The sequence below is a fragment of the Zootoca vivipara genome, chromosome 13 (assembly GCF_963506605.1).
Source record: "Zootoca vivipara chromosome 13, rZooViv1.1, whole genome shotgun sequence".
NCBI classification, from domain to species: Eukaryota; Metazoa; Chordata; class Lepidosauria; order Squamata; family Lacertidae; genus Zootoca; species Zootoca vivipara.
In genome coordinates this window covers 42,036,202-42,049,200 of record NC_083288.1, presented here as the reverse complement: position 1 = coordinate 42,049,200, position 12,999 = coordinate 42,036,202, and the positions used below count along the sequence as shown (strand labels likewise).

At 45.3% G+C, this 12,999-nt stretch overlaps 2 protein-coding genes across 2 annotated transcripts; both read right to left on the bottom strand.

Annotated features, from left to right (window-relative positions):
• Positions 1 to 302: 302 nt before the first annotated feature.
• Positions 303 to 1,250, bottom strand: LOC118095622 (olfactory receptor 4K3-like). The gene has a single exon (XM_035136869.1). The coding sequence runs from the start codon at positions 1,248 to 1,250 to the stop codon at positions 303 to 305; it is 948 nt and encodes a 315-aa protein (XP_034992760.1).
• Positions 1,251 to 7,927: 6,677 nt separating this feature from the next.
• LOC118095623 (olfactory receptor 4K3-like) lies at positions 7,928 to 8,866 on the bottom strand. The gene has a single exon (XM_035136870.1). The coding sequence runs from the start codon at positions 8,864 to 8,866 to the stop codon at positions 7,928 to 7,930; it is 939 nt and encodes a 312-aa protein (XP_034992761.1).
• Positions 8,867 to 12,999: the final 4,133 nt, after the last annotated feature.

The following is a 12,999-nucleotide window of genomic DNA, read 5'->3' as shown; positions in this document are numbered from 1 at the left end:
AGTCTGTTTTGGGGGCCTAATCCGGCTCATCGGTTGGTTCAATCCGGCCCCTGTGGCAGTTTATTTCCTGGGGTAAAATCCTAAAAAAAAACCTCAACAACTTTAATCCTAAAAAAACGGTTAACAACTTTGGTCGGTCAGCCCTCATGGCCCTTCACTTCATCAAATCTGGCCCTCTTTGAAAAAAGTTTGGACACCACTGCTCTACACTGTGTATAAATGCAAGTAAATAAGTAACCAGTGATTTGAGACTCCATAGTGACAGCCTAAATCGGGGGCTAGAGGAGGCCATATCAAGCTGCTTAATGGCCCTGAGTGGAGACCCGTCCAGAAAGCCTACACAGTAGACTTCCAAGGGCAGCCTTCATCTCCTTGTTCTTCAAAGCATAGATAGTTGGGTTCAGCAAAGGGGTGACAAAAAGGGAGACAATGTCGAGCACTTTATCAATCATGAGCATGGTGGATGGACAGAGGTAAATAAACATAATTGGCCCAAAGTACATGGTGACCACAATCAGGTGAGAGGTACATGTGGAGGCAGCCTTGGTGCTCCTTTCAGAGGGGCTCCTGGAGTGGATCGTGTAGAGAATGAAACCATATGAGAGAAGCAGGCCAATGAAACACACCAGTGACATAATGCCACTGTTGGTGATCATCATGATTTCCAGGGGGTAGGTGTCATTGCAGGCCAACTTGATGACCAAGGGGAGGTCACAGAAGAAGCTGTCCACTTGATTGGGTCCACAAAAAGGCGCATTAATGATGAAACCCAGTTGCACAGTGGCATGCAGGAACCCACCGGCCCAGGAAGCGAGCCCAAGCCCCACGCAATGGTGCCGGTTCATGAGTAAGGCATAACGGAGAGGATGGGCAATGGCCACATACCGGTCATAGGCCATGGCTATAAGCAGGAGCATCTCACTGCCTGCAAAGAGATGGAGAAAGAAGATTTGTGCCATGCAGCCATGGAAGGAAATGACATGGTGTTTGACAAGGAAATCAAAGAAATTTGGAATGGCAAAAGAGGGCAAGCAGAGGTCCAGGAAAGCTAGTTGACCCAGCAGAAAAAACATAGGTGATTCTGAAAGGTGGTGATCACTGAAAATTGCTGAGAGGATAAGAATGTTGGTGAAGACACTAGCCATGTAGAGGATGAGGAAGAGGAGAAATATGAAAAGTTGGACTTCCCAGGTTTCAGAGAGGCCCAGCAGGATAAATTCGGTCACCATTGTCTGGTTCGCCTCCATCATCCACTTCTTGCATATCACTGGGAAAATTGGGAAGTGAGAAAGAAGATGGTAATGAGATACTTCCATCAAGAGTCTTAAACCAGTGAAGAGGAGCATCTTTTTGTCAGTTTCTGTTATTCTTGGCTGTGTCCTGAGACTACAGTCATAGCGGATCATAGTATGTTATCATAGGAATATAGAAAGGTGAGTTATAGTGAGTCAGATTGTTGCTCCATCTTACTCAGCAACAACTGCCCAAGGGATAGGGAACCTGGAGCCCTTCAGACCACAATGGCTGACACTGATGGGAACTGTAATCCAAAGGGCCATAGGTTGCCTGTTTTTGTGATTTACACCCCTACCTCCCACCCCAACCCTTTAAGGAAGAACAGCAAGGTGCCTTATATTGATCATTGGTCCATTTAGCTCAGTTATAGTCTGCAGTAACTGGCAGTGTTTCTTCAGGGTTTTAGACACAGGAAAATTCACATGTTGGGCACTGGATTTGTGACGTTCTGAATACAAAGCAGATGCTTTGCCTCTGAGCAATGATCCTTCCCTGTCTTATCAGCTCCTCTAAGATATACTTCCCATTTCCTCTCATTTTGTATAGACACATGCACCTGAAGTCACGAACTATCAGTCCTCCTAAGAAGTAGACCACTTTGCAAAATGCAATGTAATAAGCGTCTTCAGAGCTGCTACAGAAGGAGATTGCAGGAGATTCTAAGGAGAAGTTACCATCCATTGATTAGTATGAAGATAGCACAATCAGCTTTGTGCCCTCTCACACCTCTTTTATTTAGCAGCAGCTCCACCACCAGAGACTGCACCTCCAGACTCTTTTTATAGACACAAGGAGTGCTCTGAATGTATTCCTTTGTCTATTTCCATTACTTCATTGTATCTATGAATGCCGTGTTTAAAAGCTTATCTTAAAGTGGAATGCCTCTCCTCTTTTCATGTCTTCCTAAAATCCATCCTAGTCCTTGGTTTCACCCCACCCACCATTCCAATAGGTTTTCCACCCCCACCTCTTTTTCAGGAAATGTGGGCTGGTAGACTGGAGGCCTGATGTTCCTCCTCCTTACCCATTCTATTCTTAGTGAGTCTCAGATAGGTCTAACCATTTCTGTAAATGTTAATGGAAGAGAAGGGAATGTTACAACGAGGAGTGCTTCACTGTCCTACTTAGCCATCTCCTCTTCCTGTAAACTCCATTGTATTTTCACTCTTCTAGCTCACCATCTTTCCACCCCCACCTTGAAAATAGCAAGAGGCAATTAGCTTTCTGTGACCACTGGACCTGAGCACAAGAGCACTCTTCTCTGCTATGGATTCCAAGCAACTGGTATTCAGAAGCATACTGCCTCCAACCATGGAGGTAGAGTTTGACCATCATGACCAGTAGCCATTGATGGCATTGTCCTTCTTAAATGTGTCTAATCCTTTTTCGAAAGCAATCCACATTGGTGACCATTGCTGCTTCCTGAATTACTTTCCTTCATCCATCCTGAATGATCATTCAGTTTCATTGGTGTTTACTATGTTTTTATACACAGAGTGCCTGGGGTGGCCCAGCTGGATGGGTGGGGGTAATAATAATAATAATAATAATAATAATAATAATAATAATAATAATAATGTCCTGAAAGAATTTTGTTTTCACTTTTGATGACCTTGGCATTCCACTGAGGATGCTAACCCTTCCCTTTCGTTTCTCAGCGGTCCTGTTTTGGCTACATCCCTTTTGGTGCCAAGATCACTATTGGACAGGACCACAGATGTTACAGCCATAATATTTATTCCATTAAGCAAAGTAAAAAGAACCAGCTGGAGAGCTCATGGGTAGCTTGTGAGATTTATTGCTTCAGCATATTGTAATGTTCAGTAATAATGAATTGCACAAATGCACACAAACACACAGACTTTGTAAACAACTTTGAGAGCTTTTTAATGATCAAGTGGTATATAAATAGATATCTCAGTGACTTCCACCCATTACATCATGTTTAGAGCACCAGGTGCAGGAATTCTGGAAGAATTACGGTATTAATAGGTGTTCAGCTAGAGGATCACAGTGTGATCTGGAATAGTAGTTCTAATTCATCAAATTATTATATTTTGCTTAGCAAGTAATATCACTTCCCTAACCTCATTATTCCAAAAGCATGCTGAGACTGAACCATTCCAGATCAGGCTGTAGCCATTTAGTGGAATGTTCTATGTTCTGTCAGTGGTCAATCTATGGGAAACCCACAAAAAAGACATGAGTGCAATAGCCCTCTTCTTCTGCCCTTCCCCAGCATTTAGAAGCATGCCACCTGTTTCAGGAGGCACTATATATAGTCTTCAGTGTTCTGGGTGGACAATTACATTCTAACAATGCTGACCAGTAGCCAGATTACCCCTATCAGCAATCTACCCACCAAAAGGCATATGGAGTGCTGGAGTTAGAGAGGGGAGATTAGCAGATGAAACTGCAGGAGGGCTCCTTGCAGAATTTTGCACTTGCCTTTTGGAGAAATCTAATGCATCCTTAAGTGGGTTTTTACCTACCTGAAAAAAATCCCAGCAGAAATGTCTGGATGTTTTCTGCAGGCACTTCTTCTGTCTAGCTCAGAATCAGCATGGGCCTATTTGATCCAATTCCTTCTTCTGCCTGTGAGTGGTGTGGGGCTGTGAATATCTGTGTGGATGATATAGCTGCTTGAGAAGCAGGGTGAAGAGCAGTCAGTGGAATGTGTAGAATTAATTGCTCATTCTTTTTGAAAGGAGACTGCTGAAGCTGGTGCCTTATCTGCTCCTAGGGAGCTAGTGGGAAAGGTAATGCTTTGTCACTGTGGCAAATCTTACATGATGTCCCTCAAGGGTGCATGGTGCTGGTTTAAGTTCTGGCTTATTTCCCTTGGTAAATGGCAAGGGATCAAAGAAGATGGGAAGAGAGAAGGCTGCGATTTTCTACCTCTTTCTTGAATACAGTACATGCTTTCACAAACTCCACCAATAGAATCATTTCAAACTGTTCCAATCTGGGAGGGAGGGAGGGAGGGAGGGAAGGGAAGGATTCCAAGTGAATAACAAGATTAGCAAGAATCAAATGGTCCTTGCCTGCAAAATGTACCTAAACAGTTCTGAACCCAGAAATTCACAAGACGAACAATTTAAAAAGCATATTTTTATTACACCGGGGAGGGAGAAAATGAGGTTTCAGTCACAATGGTCTAATCAATGCAATGCAACACCTCCATGATTCAATTTTAATTCTAATATCCTGATACATTTGTACTCCTCAGTCTGAAAAAAATAAAGGGCCCTTTCCAAGTGGAGAAGAAAGTAGTGAACTGTAACACTTAGCTATAGAAACCACAAGAAATTAGAATAGATGTCTCTGAACTATCTCAGGACTGGAGATGTGTTCCTGCAGTGTGTATGCATGTATGTTGAAGTCAGAAGTGAGGGCCAGGAACTCTGAGTCTTCTGGACTCATAAAACTGCCCTTGCAATTGTTTTGAGTTTCAGGGCTGGAGGAGACCCCTGTCTGAAACCCCGGGTAGCCACAGCCAGCTGGTATAGACAATACTGTGGAGATGGACAAATGGTCTGATTCAGTATAATGTAGGTTCCTGCCTTCCTATGAAGAAGGTGTGGGATAGCCAGCCTCATATAACCAACATGCTTAAGTCTAATTCATGCATGAAGGGGTTAAAACCACAAAGTAAGCTGTCCTGCCAGGCTTAACTAGAGTCACTCACAATCACCTTTGTAGGAAAGTAAAAACAATAAATCCTTCCAGTAGCACCTTAGAGACCAACTAAGTTTGTCATTGGTATGAGCTTTCGTGTGCATGCACACTTCTTCAGATACCTTCAGATATTCTTCAGATATCTGAAGAAGTGTGGATGCACACAAAAGCTCATACCAATGACAAACTTAGTTGGTCTCTAAGATACTCCTGGAAGGAATTTGTAAATTTTGTTTCGACTACGGCAGACCTACCCATGGGCGTAGGCAGGGGGGCAGGGGGCCAGCTGCCCCCCCAGAAGCAAAAAAAAATATGTCTTTTACAGGCCATGACCAGCACTTTTCCCCTCCAAAAACTGAAGTGGAAAGGGCTTTGCTTTTGCTTTGCTTTAGCTCTCCGCTTGCTTTGGGGGGGAGGCAGGAACACAGCTGTAACAAAAACACATCAAATAAATAAAGCAAAGTGGCTACCGGTAGTTAAGACAATGGAGCAGATTGTCCATTGCCTTTCAGGCAAGATTTGATAGCTGACCACTTCACCCTATTGTTCTTCAGTGGGAGTTGTTAATGAGCATTCAGGGATCGCATTAAGAGTTCTATTGGCGATTTAATGAGGATGCATTGACTAAGGTGGCTCTGCAAGGCTAAAAGGAAGTGAATAAGAAAAGGGGGGCTGTAGCTTTGATAGACACAGTGATGTTTATAAAAAGCAGTGGTGTTCCAGTCTGCCCCTCCTCCTGCATCTGTATACTGTAAATCAGGGGTGGCCACCTCCCAAGAGACTCTGATCTACTCACAGAGTTAAAAACTGGGAGTGATCTACCCCCTTTTGGGGGGTTCAGGTCAAAGCTGTTGAGTTTTTTAAAGGAAGGGAAGCCCTGTTTTTGGAGGTTTAGGTCAAACTTGTTGAGCTTCTTTTAGGAGGGAGGGAGGCCCATTTTTGTTTAGGGTTTCAGGTCATAGTTCAGCTTTTTTTAGGGAGGAGAAAATTTTTGGGTGAGCTTTTTTGAGGGGTGCCAGTGATCTACCACAGACATCCAGTGATCTACTGGTAGATCACAATCTACCTGTTGGACGTGCCTGCTGTAACTCAAGCAGAGAGAAAGCTGCTTACAAGGCTCCTTCCTCTTGCTGCAGAGTTCCAGCATCACAGCGTCACCCGGAGACACCCACAAATGTGAGTTATCCCTCTCTCTATTTCTTCCTTCCTTCCCTCCCTCTTCCATCCTGAATAAAATACTGGAGGGGGCGGGCGGATAAGCCCCACATAGAAAGCCCATCAACATGGGGGGATGACTCTTTCAAATACGGTATTTACCAGTAATTAGGGGGGGGGAGAGGCACCTAGGCCTCTAGGAGTTGGCTGCTATGCCTAGGAGTAGGACAATTCAAGAAAGCAGAATGATGCATATGCTATGGTAATATATCAATAGAATCATAGAATTGTAGTCGGAAGGGACCACAAGGGTCATCTAGTCCAACCCCCTGCAATGCAGGAATTTTTTCCTAAGGTGGGGCTTGAACCCACGACATGGTTGAAATATTATGCTGATATGCAGCAACACCTCGGAGCCGTCATGACTGCGGCCGTGCCTTGCCTCGCCCTCGCCCGTCCTGTCACCCCCTCTCGCCTGCCCGACCCTCCCGTCCTCTCCAGCCAAGCAGGGTAGCCGCCGACGCTGCCAGCCCCAGAAGCACAAGGTGGCCGCTGCTGCCGCCGCCATGTTTCCTCGGGCCCGCTGGCCCTGTAGCCCCACCCACATTCCCACTTTGTGGCCCCTCCCCTCCCGTGCCTTGGCCCCGCCCCTGAACGACCATGGCTTGCCCCCCCTAGTTTTGATCCTGACTACGCCCCTGCTGTTTGTAGGAAAGGTTATCAAGCTCCTTGTTCTGCCTTCATTCCACCATGTGAACCTTACTAGTAAAGAGGTCTGAGTTGGTTGTACCAAACTCAGACCACGTGGCTTAAACCACACCCACCCACCCACCCCCCCACACACAATTTCTATACAAATGATTTAGAAACACAAACCACATTGAAACCTAAGTTTTAATGCCCGTGTTTTCAGACTGCTGTATGGAAAAGCACATGAATCTGACCTTTGAAACGTTTGAAAGCAAAATATGTGTAACTTAAAAAATGTGTGGACTCTTTCTATGCTAAGGGAAGATGGGAACTTTGGGAACAACTTAAAAGGGGATATTTTAAAAGTCTAACAGCCTATATTGCCACATTTTACTTTGCTGCATATCTTGTGGTTTTAAATCTCTTTTGGGGTTCTCTAACCAACAAGTACTTGCCCCAAACCTAGATCTATACCATGCCCAAGGAATACAGAGAGATAAAACACAAGCTGAACAATTTTGTGGTTTACAAAAATTCATTAACAACAATAAATGACATTTCAGCTTCTAATAAATGGAATTTTAAATGATGCCTCCAATGCCAAAATAATGATGACATACGCAACTCAATATCTACATAAGTATACTTGTGCTGGTGCGATCCAGATGGAACTCCAACAATGGTATTAACATTTTTGTGTGATTCACTTCGTGCTCAACATATTGGTAATTACCATAGAATTTTCTGGATACTGCAGGTAATGTAGCTACCATATCAGCAGCAGTAGCCATTGATAGCCTTATCACCCAGGATATTTTCTAATGCATTTAAGGCATCCAAAGTGGTGGCCATCCCTTAGAGTAGCAAAATCTATTGTTCAATTGGTTGCTGTGTAAAGAAGCACTTCTTTTCCTGATCGACTGGATAAGCCCAAGTTCTACAATTACAAGAGAAGGAGAGAGAGAAATCCACCCTATACACTTTCTCCACATCATGTATAAATGCAACAGGAACAGTAAAATAAACAACTGACAATTTACTGCTCCTTTGTGACAATGAAAATCAGTTGCTAGAGGTGGCTGCCTCAAGCTGCCAAACAGTAGGGCCATCAATGAGTGGAAACCTGCCCAGAAAGCCTTGCCAACAGATTTCTAAGGGCAGCCTTCATCTCCTTGTTCTTCAAAGCATAGATAGTTGGGTTCAGCAAGGGGGTGACAGACATGTAGAAGACAGAGAGCACTTTATCAATCATGAACCGGGCATATGGACGCAGGTAAATAAACATAATGGGCCCAAAGTACATGGTGACCACAATGAGGTGAGAGGTACATGTGGAAGCAGCCTTGGTGCTCCTTTCAGACGCCCCCCGAGAGTGGATTGTGTAGAGAATGAATCCGTAGGAGAGAAGTAAGCCAACAAAAGTCACCAGTGACATAATGCCACTGTTGGTGATCATCATGACTTCCAGGGGGTAGGTGTCAGTGCAGGCCAATGTGATGATCAAGGGGAGGTCACAGAAGAAACTGTCCACCTGATTAGGCCCACAGAAAGGTGCATTAATGATGAAACCCAATTGCACTGTGGCATGGAGGAGCCCACCAGCCCAGGAGGCTAGCACAAGCCCCATGCAATGGCATCGGCTCATAAGTGAGGTATAACGGAGGGGATGGGCAATGGCCACATACCGATCATAGGCCATGGCTATCAGTAGGAGCATCTCACTGCCTGCAAAGAGATGGAGGAAGAAGATTTGGGCCATGCAGCCATGGAAGGAAATGGCATGGTGCTTGGAAAGAAAATCAAAGAGATTTGGGGTGGAAAAGGAAGACATGCAAAGGTCCAGGAAAGCCAGGTTACCCAGAAGAAAGAACATGGGTGAGTCTGAAAGGTGGTGATCCTTGAAAATTGCTGAGAGGATGAGGATGTTAGTGAATAGTGTAGCCATGTAGAGGAGAAGGAAGAAAACAAATAAGAAGATTTGGACTTCCCAGGTTTCAGAGAGGCCCAGCAGGAGGAACTCATTCACCATTGTCTGGTTTGTTGACATTCCTTACTTGCTTTTCACTGTGAAAATTTGGAAGGGAGAAAAGAGACAATAATGAGATACTTCCATTACAGTCTTAGGTTAAATCAGCAAAGGGTGTGCTTTTGTATTATCTGACGTTATTCTTGACTGAGTCTTGGGACTCCTGGCCTAGTGCTTCATGCATTATCACAGGGACATATGTAGGTGATTTATAATGAGTCAGGCCATCACTTCATCTAGCTCAGTTTTGTCTTCACAAGGGATGGGGAACCTGTAGCTCATCAGATGTTGATGTTCTTCACCTCACATCATCATCCCCCAAAATGAGCATGCTGGCTGCGGCTGATGGGAGTTGGAGTCGCCACCCCACCCCACCCCACCCCACCCCACAGGGAGAGACCAACCTTTTAGGATGACAGCAAGCTGCAGTATTTCAAGTCAAATCATTGGTCCATTTAACTCAGTATAGTCTGTAGTAACTGGCAGTAGTACTTCAGGGTTTTTTGACAAAAAAGGAATGCTGGAGGTTGAACCTGGGACTTTCTACACCTGAGCTATGACCCTTCATCTTATCAGATCATCTAAAATATACTGTCTTGTGCCCATAGCTTCGTGCATACACCCCAATTCCCTAATTACCCATCTTCCTAAGAAGTAGACCACTTTCCAAAAAAAACCCTGTGTAAACAGAGGGAACTCACTGGAACTCAGTTCTGGCACCTCTCAGGTGTGTTCCAAAACAATGACAATGGGTGTCATTGTCATTCTAATAGAAAGAGGGAGGTGTTCATGGTGAGTTCCAGCACCTCTTTTTCCAGAAAAATAGCACTGCCTGGAGCATAATCCCTTTGGGTTCTTTAGATCTGGTGCAGCAGAGATTAGAGGATATTCTAAGAGGAAGTTACCATTCAGAGAAAACTGTGGAGAAGAAAGCATAAGCTGCTTTGTGCCCTCCACAGCTCTTTACTTAGTGGCAGCTCCAGGGCCGTCTTAACCATATCTGGCGCCCTGGTGCCAAGATCCCTCTGGCGCCCCCTGTGAGTGAGGCGGGCAGGAGGGGTGCGCGGGGAGCTGAGAGGTGTGGAGGAGGCAGCCCCAGGCTCGCGCTCCCTGCACACCTCCGGAGAGTGGCCTGAAGCCGCTCAAAAACTGAGAGGTGCGGAGGAGGCGGCCCCAGGCTCCCACTCCCCAGGCGAAGCTCCTGGGGGAGGCCTGAGGACGGCCCTGGGCAGCTCCACCACCAGGGGGTGTAGCAGTGACTGCATGTTAGGATTTTAGTTGTCACCCTCCACCTCTGTTTTAAGGAAATGTGAGCTGGTGAGCTGGAGCCCTGGTCTTTCTCTTCTTCACCCATTCCACAGTTCCTTGCACATGAAGGACTGCTGGAAGTGTAAGCAGAGTTACAGCATCCAGCCTGTTCTCCCAGTGGCCAACCAGATTCATGCGGGAAACCTGTAAGTAGGACCTGAGCACAAGAGCACTCTCCCCTGCTGTGGCTTCCAGCAACTAGTATTCAGAAGCATATTGACTCTGACCATGGAGGCAGACCATAGCCATCATGACTTGTAGCCTCTGATAGCCCTGCCTCCATGAATGCCTCAAATGCTCTTTTAAAGCCATCCAAGCTGGTGGCCATCATTGCCTCCAGTACATTATTTCATCTGTTTCCTCTTCAGGGCCGTCTTAAGCATATCGGGCACCCGGGCGCCATGGTGTGATGATCCTGGCGCGCCCCCCACCCCGTTTCCCAGTGCAGCTGGCTGGAGGGCGCAGTGCCGCCTCCGCAGGCACAGCAGCACGGCACCCCCCTGGCGCCCCCCGCCCCCCAGCCTGTTCCCCTTTCAGCTTCATTGGTGTTTCCCTATTTTATTTGTGGCACTTCTGTTAACCTTGGGGTTCCACTGAGGATGCTGATTCACTCTTGTTCATCAGCAGCTCTGTTTCGGCTACAGCCCTGTTGGTGCCAAGATCACTAGTAGACAGCATTATAGATGTTACAGCCCTTGTGTTCTGCTGTGCAAAGTAAGAAGAACTAGCTAGGCAGGTCATACCCAAGGAGTTATTGTCTCAGAATATTGTTATATTCAGTAAGAATAGAATAGATTATAAGAGAAGAGAATAAAATAAAATTTATATTAACACACACACACACCACACACCTCAATGACTTCTATCCATGACACCGTGTTCAGAGGCAGAACCAAACTGACAGAATTATTAACAGGTTCAGATGCATTACCATGTCTTATTTTATTATTCTCTTACAAAGGAGAATCTTGTTAGGTACTGTCAGAAAATGGAGTCCTCATCTACAGTAGTTGGTCACCTTTTCCAATGTTTCTCTAAATGTTAATTTTCACATTATCTTTGAGTTTTCATACAATGCAAAAGGCACTTTCAGACCTACACTAGAATATGGCACAAACTTTAGTGCTAATTTCTATGTTATTTGCTGCCGGGGACATGGGGGAATCATTGGAAATAGTATTGAAATAAGTGCTAAACCTATGCTATATTTCTCTATTATTTTGAAAGTGGATTTTGCATCACGTGAAAGCTCAAATGTAATGTAAAAAATAACAGTTAGGGAACTGTTGGGAAAGTGGAATAAACATGCATATACAAGCCACAGTCTGATCTGAAATGGTAGCTCTGATTTCTTAAGATCTTATATTTCACTTTGCAAAGAACACCAGTTCCCCAACCTAAGGATTCCAACAACATGCTGGACCCAAACCATTATTGACCAGGCTGTGCCCATATCACTGAGTGTTTTGCCTTTTGATGGCACCTATAGGAAACCCACAAAAAGGACATTAATACAATAAGCCCTCTCCCGCTGCTGTTCCCTAACAATCAGAGGCATGTCGCCCCAGTACTCAATGTAATACATATTCTCCAGTCTTCTGGATGAATGAGTATGTCACAACAATGCTGACCAGTTCCCATGTTGCCCCATATTCCATCAGTAATTCAACCACCAAAAGACATGTGCGGTGCTGGAGTTGGAAATGAGAAGTTTAGGTGGCAGAAACTGCTGAAGAGCTCCTTGAAGGAGTCTGCAACGTGTCATTCTTCCCAAAGGCACTTGTGTTTGGACAAACCTAACACCCCCTCAAATGGTCTATATCACCTGCAAATCCCAGCAGAGATTCTTTGAAGTTTTCTGGAGCAGCTTCTTCTGTTCAGTTCAGCATCAGCATGGCACTGTTTGATTCAGTTTCTTCCTCTGCCTATGAGTGGTGTGGGGATGAGTTATCTGTGTGGATGTGATCTCTGCTTGAAAGGCAGGCTAAAGAGCAAATCAAGAGACAGTGGGGTGTGTGTGTGTGTGTGTGTGTGTGTGTGTGTGTGTGTGTAATTAATTGCTCATCCCCCCCAAAGGGGGCTGCTTTAGTTAGTGCCTTATCTGCTCTTACAGAGCAAGAGGGAGGAAAGTAATACTTTTGTCACTAAAGCAAGATTTATGCAGCTGCCCTCAAGGCTGCATTGTGCCTTGGTTTGACTTCAGGTTTGGTTTTCTGGGTAGATGGTAGGAGATTTAAAAAAAGGAGGGTAAATAGGGGTGTGATTTTCTCTCCCTGTCCCAAATGTGTGTGATTCTACCACCTATCTGAATGGAATGATATCCACCTCTAATTAGGGGAGGAGGAGAAAAATCTATCTATATATATAAAAATCTAAAAATCGTGAAACTGCAGGTTCCACTTTTCTCCGTAACCGCTTGACCGATCATCCTGAAATTTTGACACAACGATCCAGGCCACTCCCCAAGCGTTGTTGGGGACAAAAATCCCTCAAATCACACACCTGGGCAGATACAGACCTGGTTTTCCACCAAGTCAAACAGCGCCCTCAAGTGGTGTTATACCCTCCTCCACCCCCTCCCTTCCTGTGAAATTTAAGCCACACCCACAAACCAAATGACATCATCAACCAAGCAACTGAAACCACCAAAGCGGCCATTATCAGGCCGCAGCACAGCCTTTGATTTATGTAGGCCCCTGCATGGCAAGGGGTTTTTACTTTACCATTTAGCACCACTACACCCCCCCCAAAAAATCCCCCACCAAAAAACCAACATTGCCAAGTGGAGGTAAGGGCCTGCCTGGGGTGGGGGCCGAATAGGGAGTAGGGATACGTAATGGGTCAGA

What these genes read in the sequence shown, in the direction of transcription:
- LOC118095623 (XM_035136870.1), bottom strand. Translation starts at nt 8,866, where the DNA reads ATGTCAACAAACCAGACAATGGTGAATGAGTTCCTCCTGCTGGGCCTC.
- LOC118095622 (XM_035136869.1), bottom strand. Translation starts at nt 1,250, where the DNA reads ATGATGGAGGCGAACCAGACAATGGTGACCGAATTTATCCTGCTGGGC.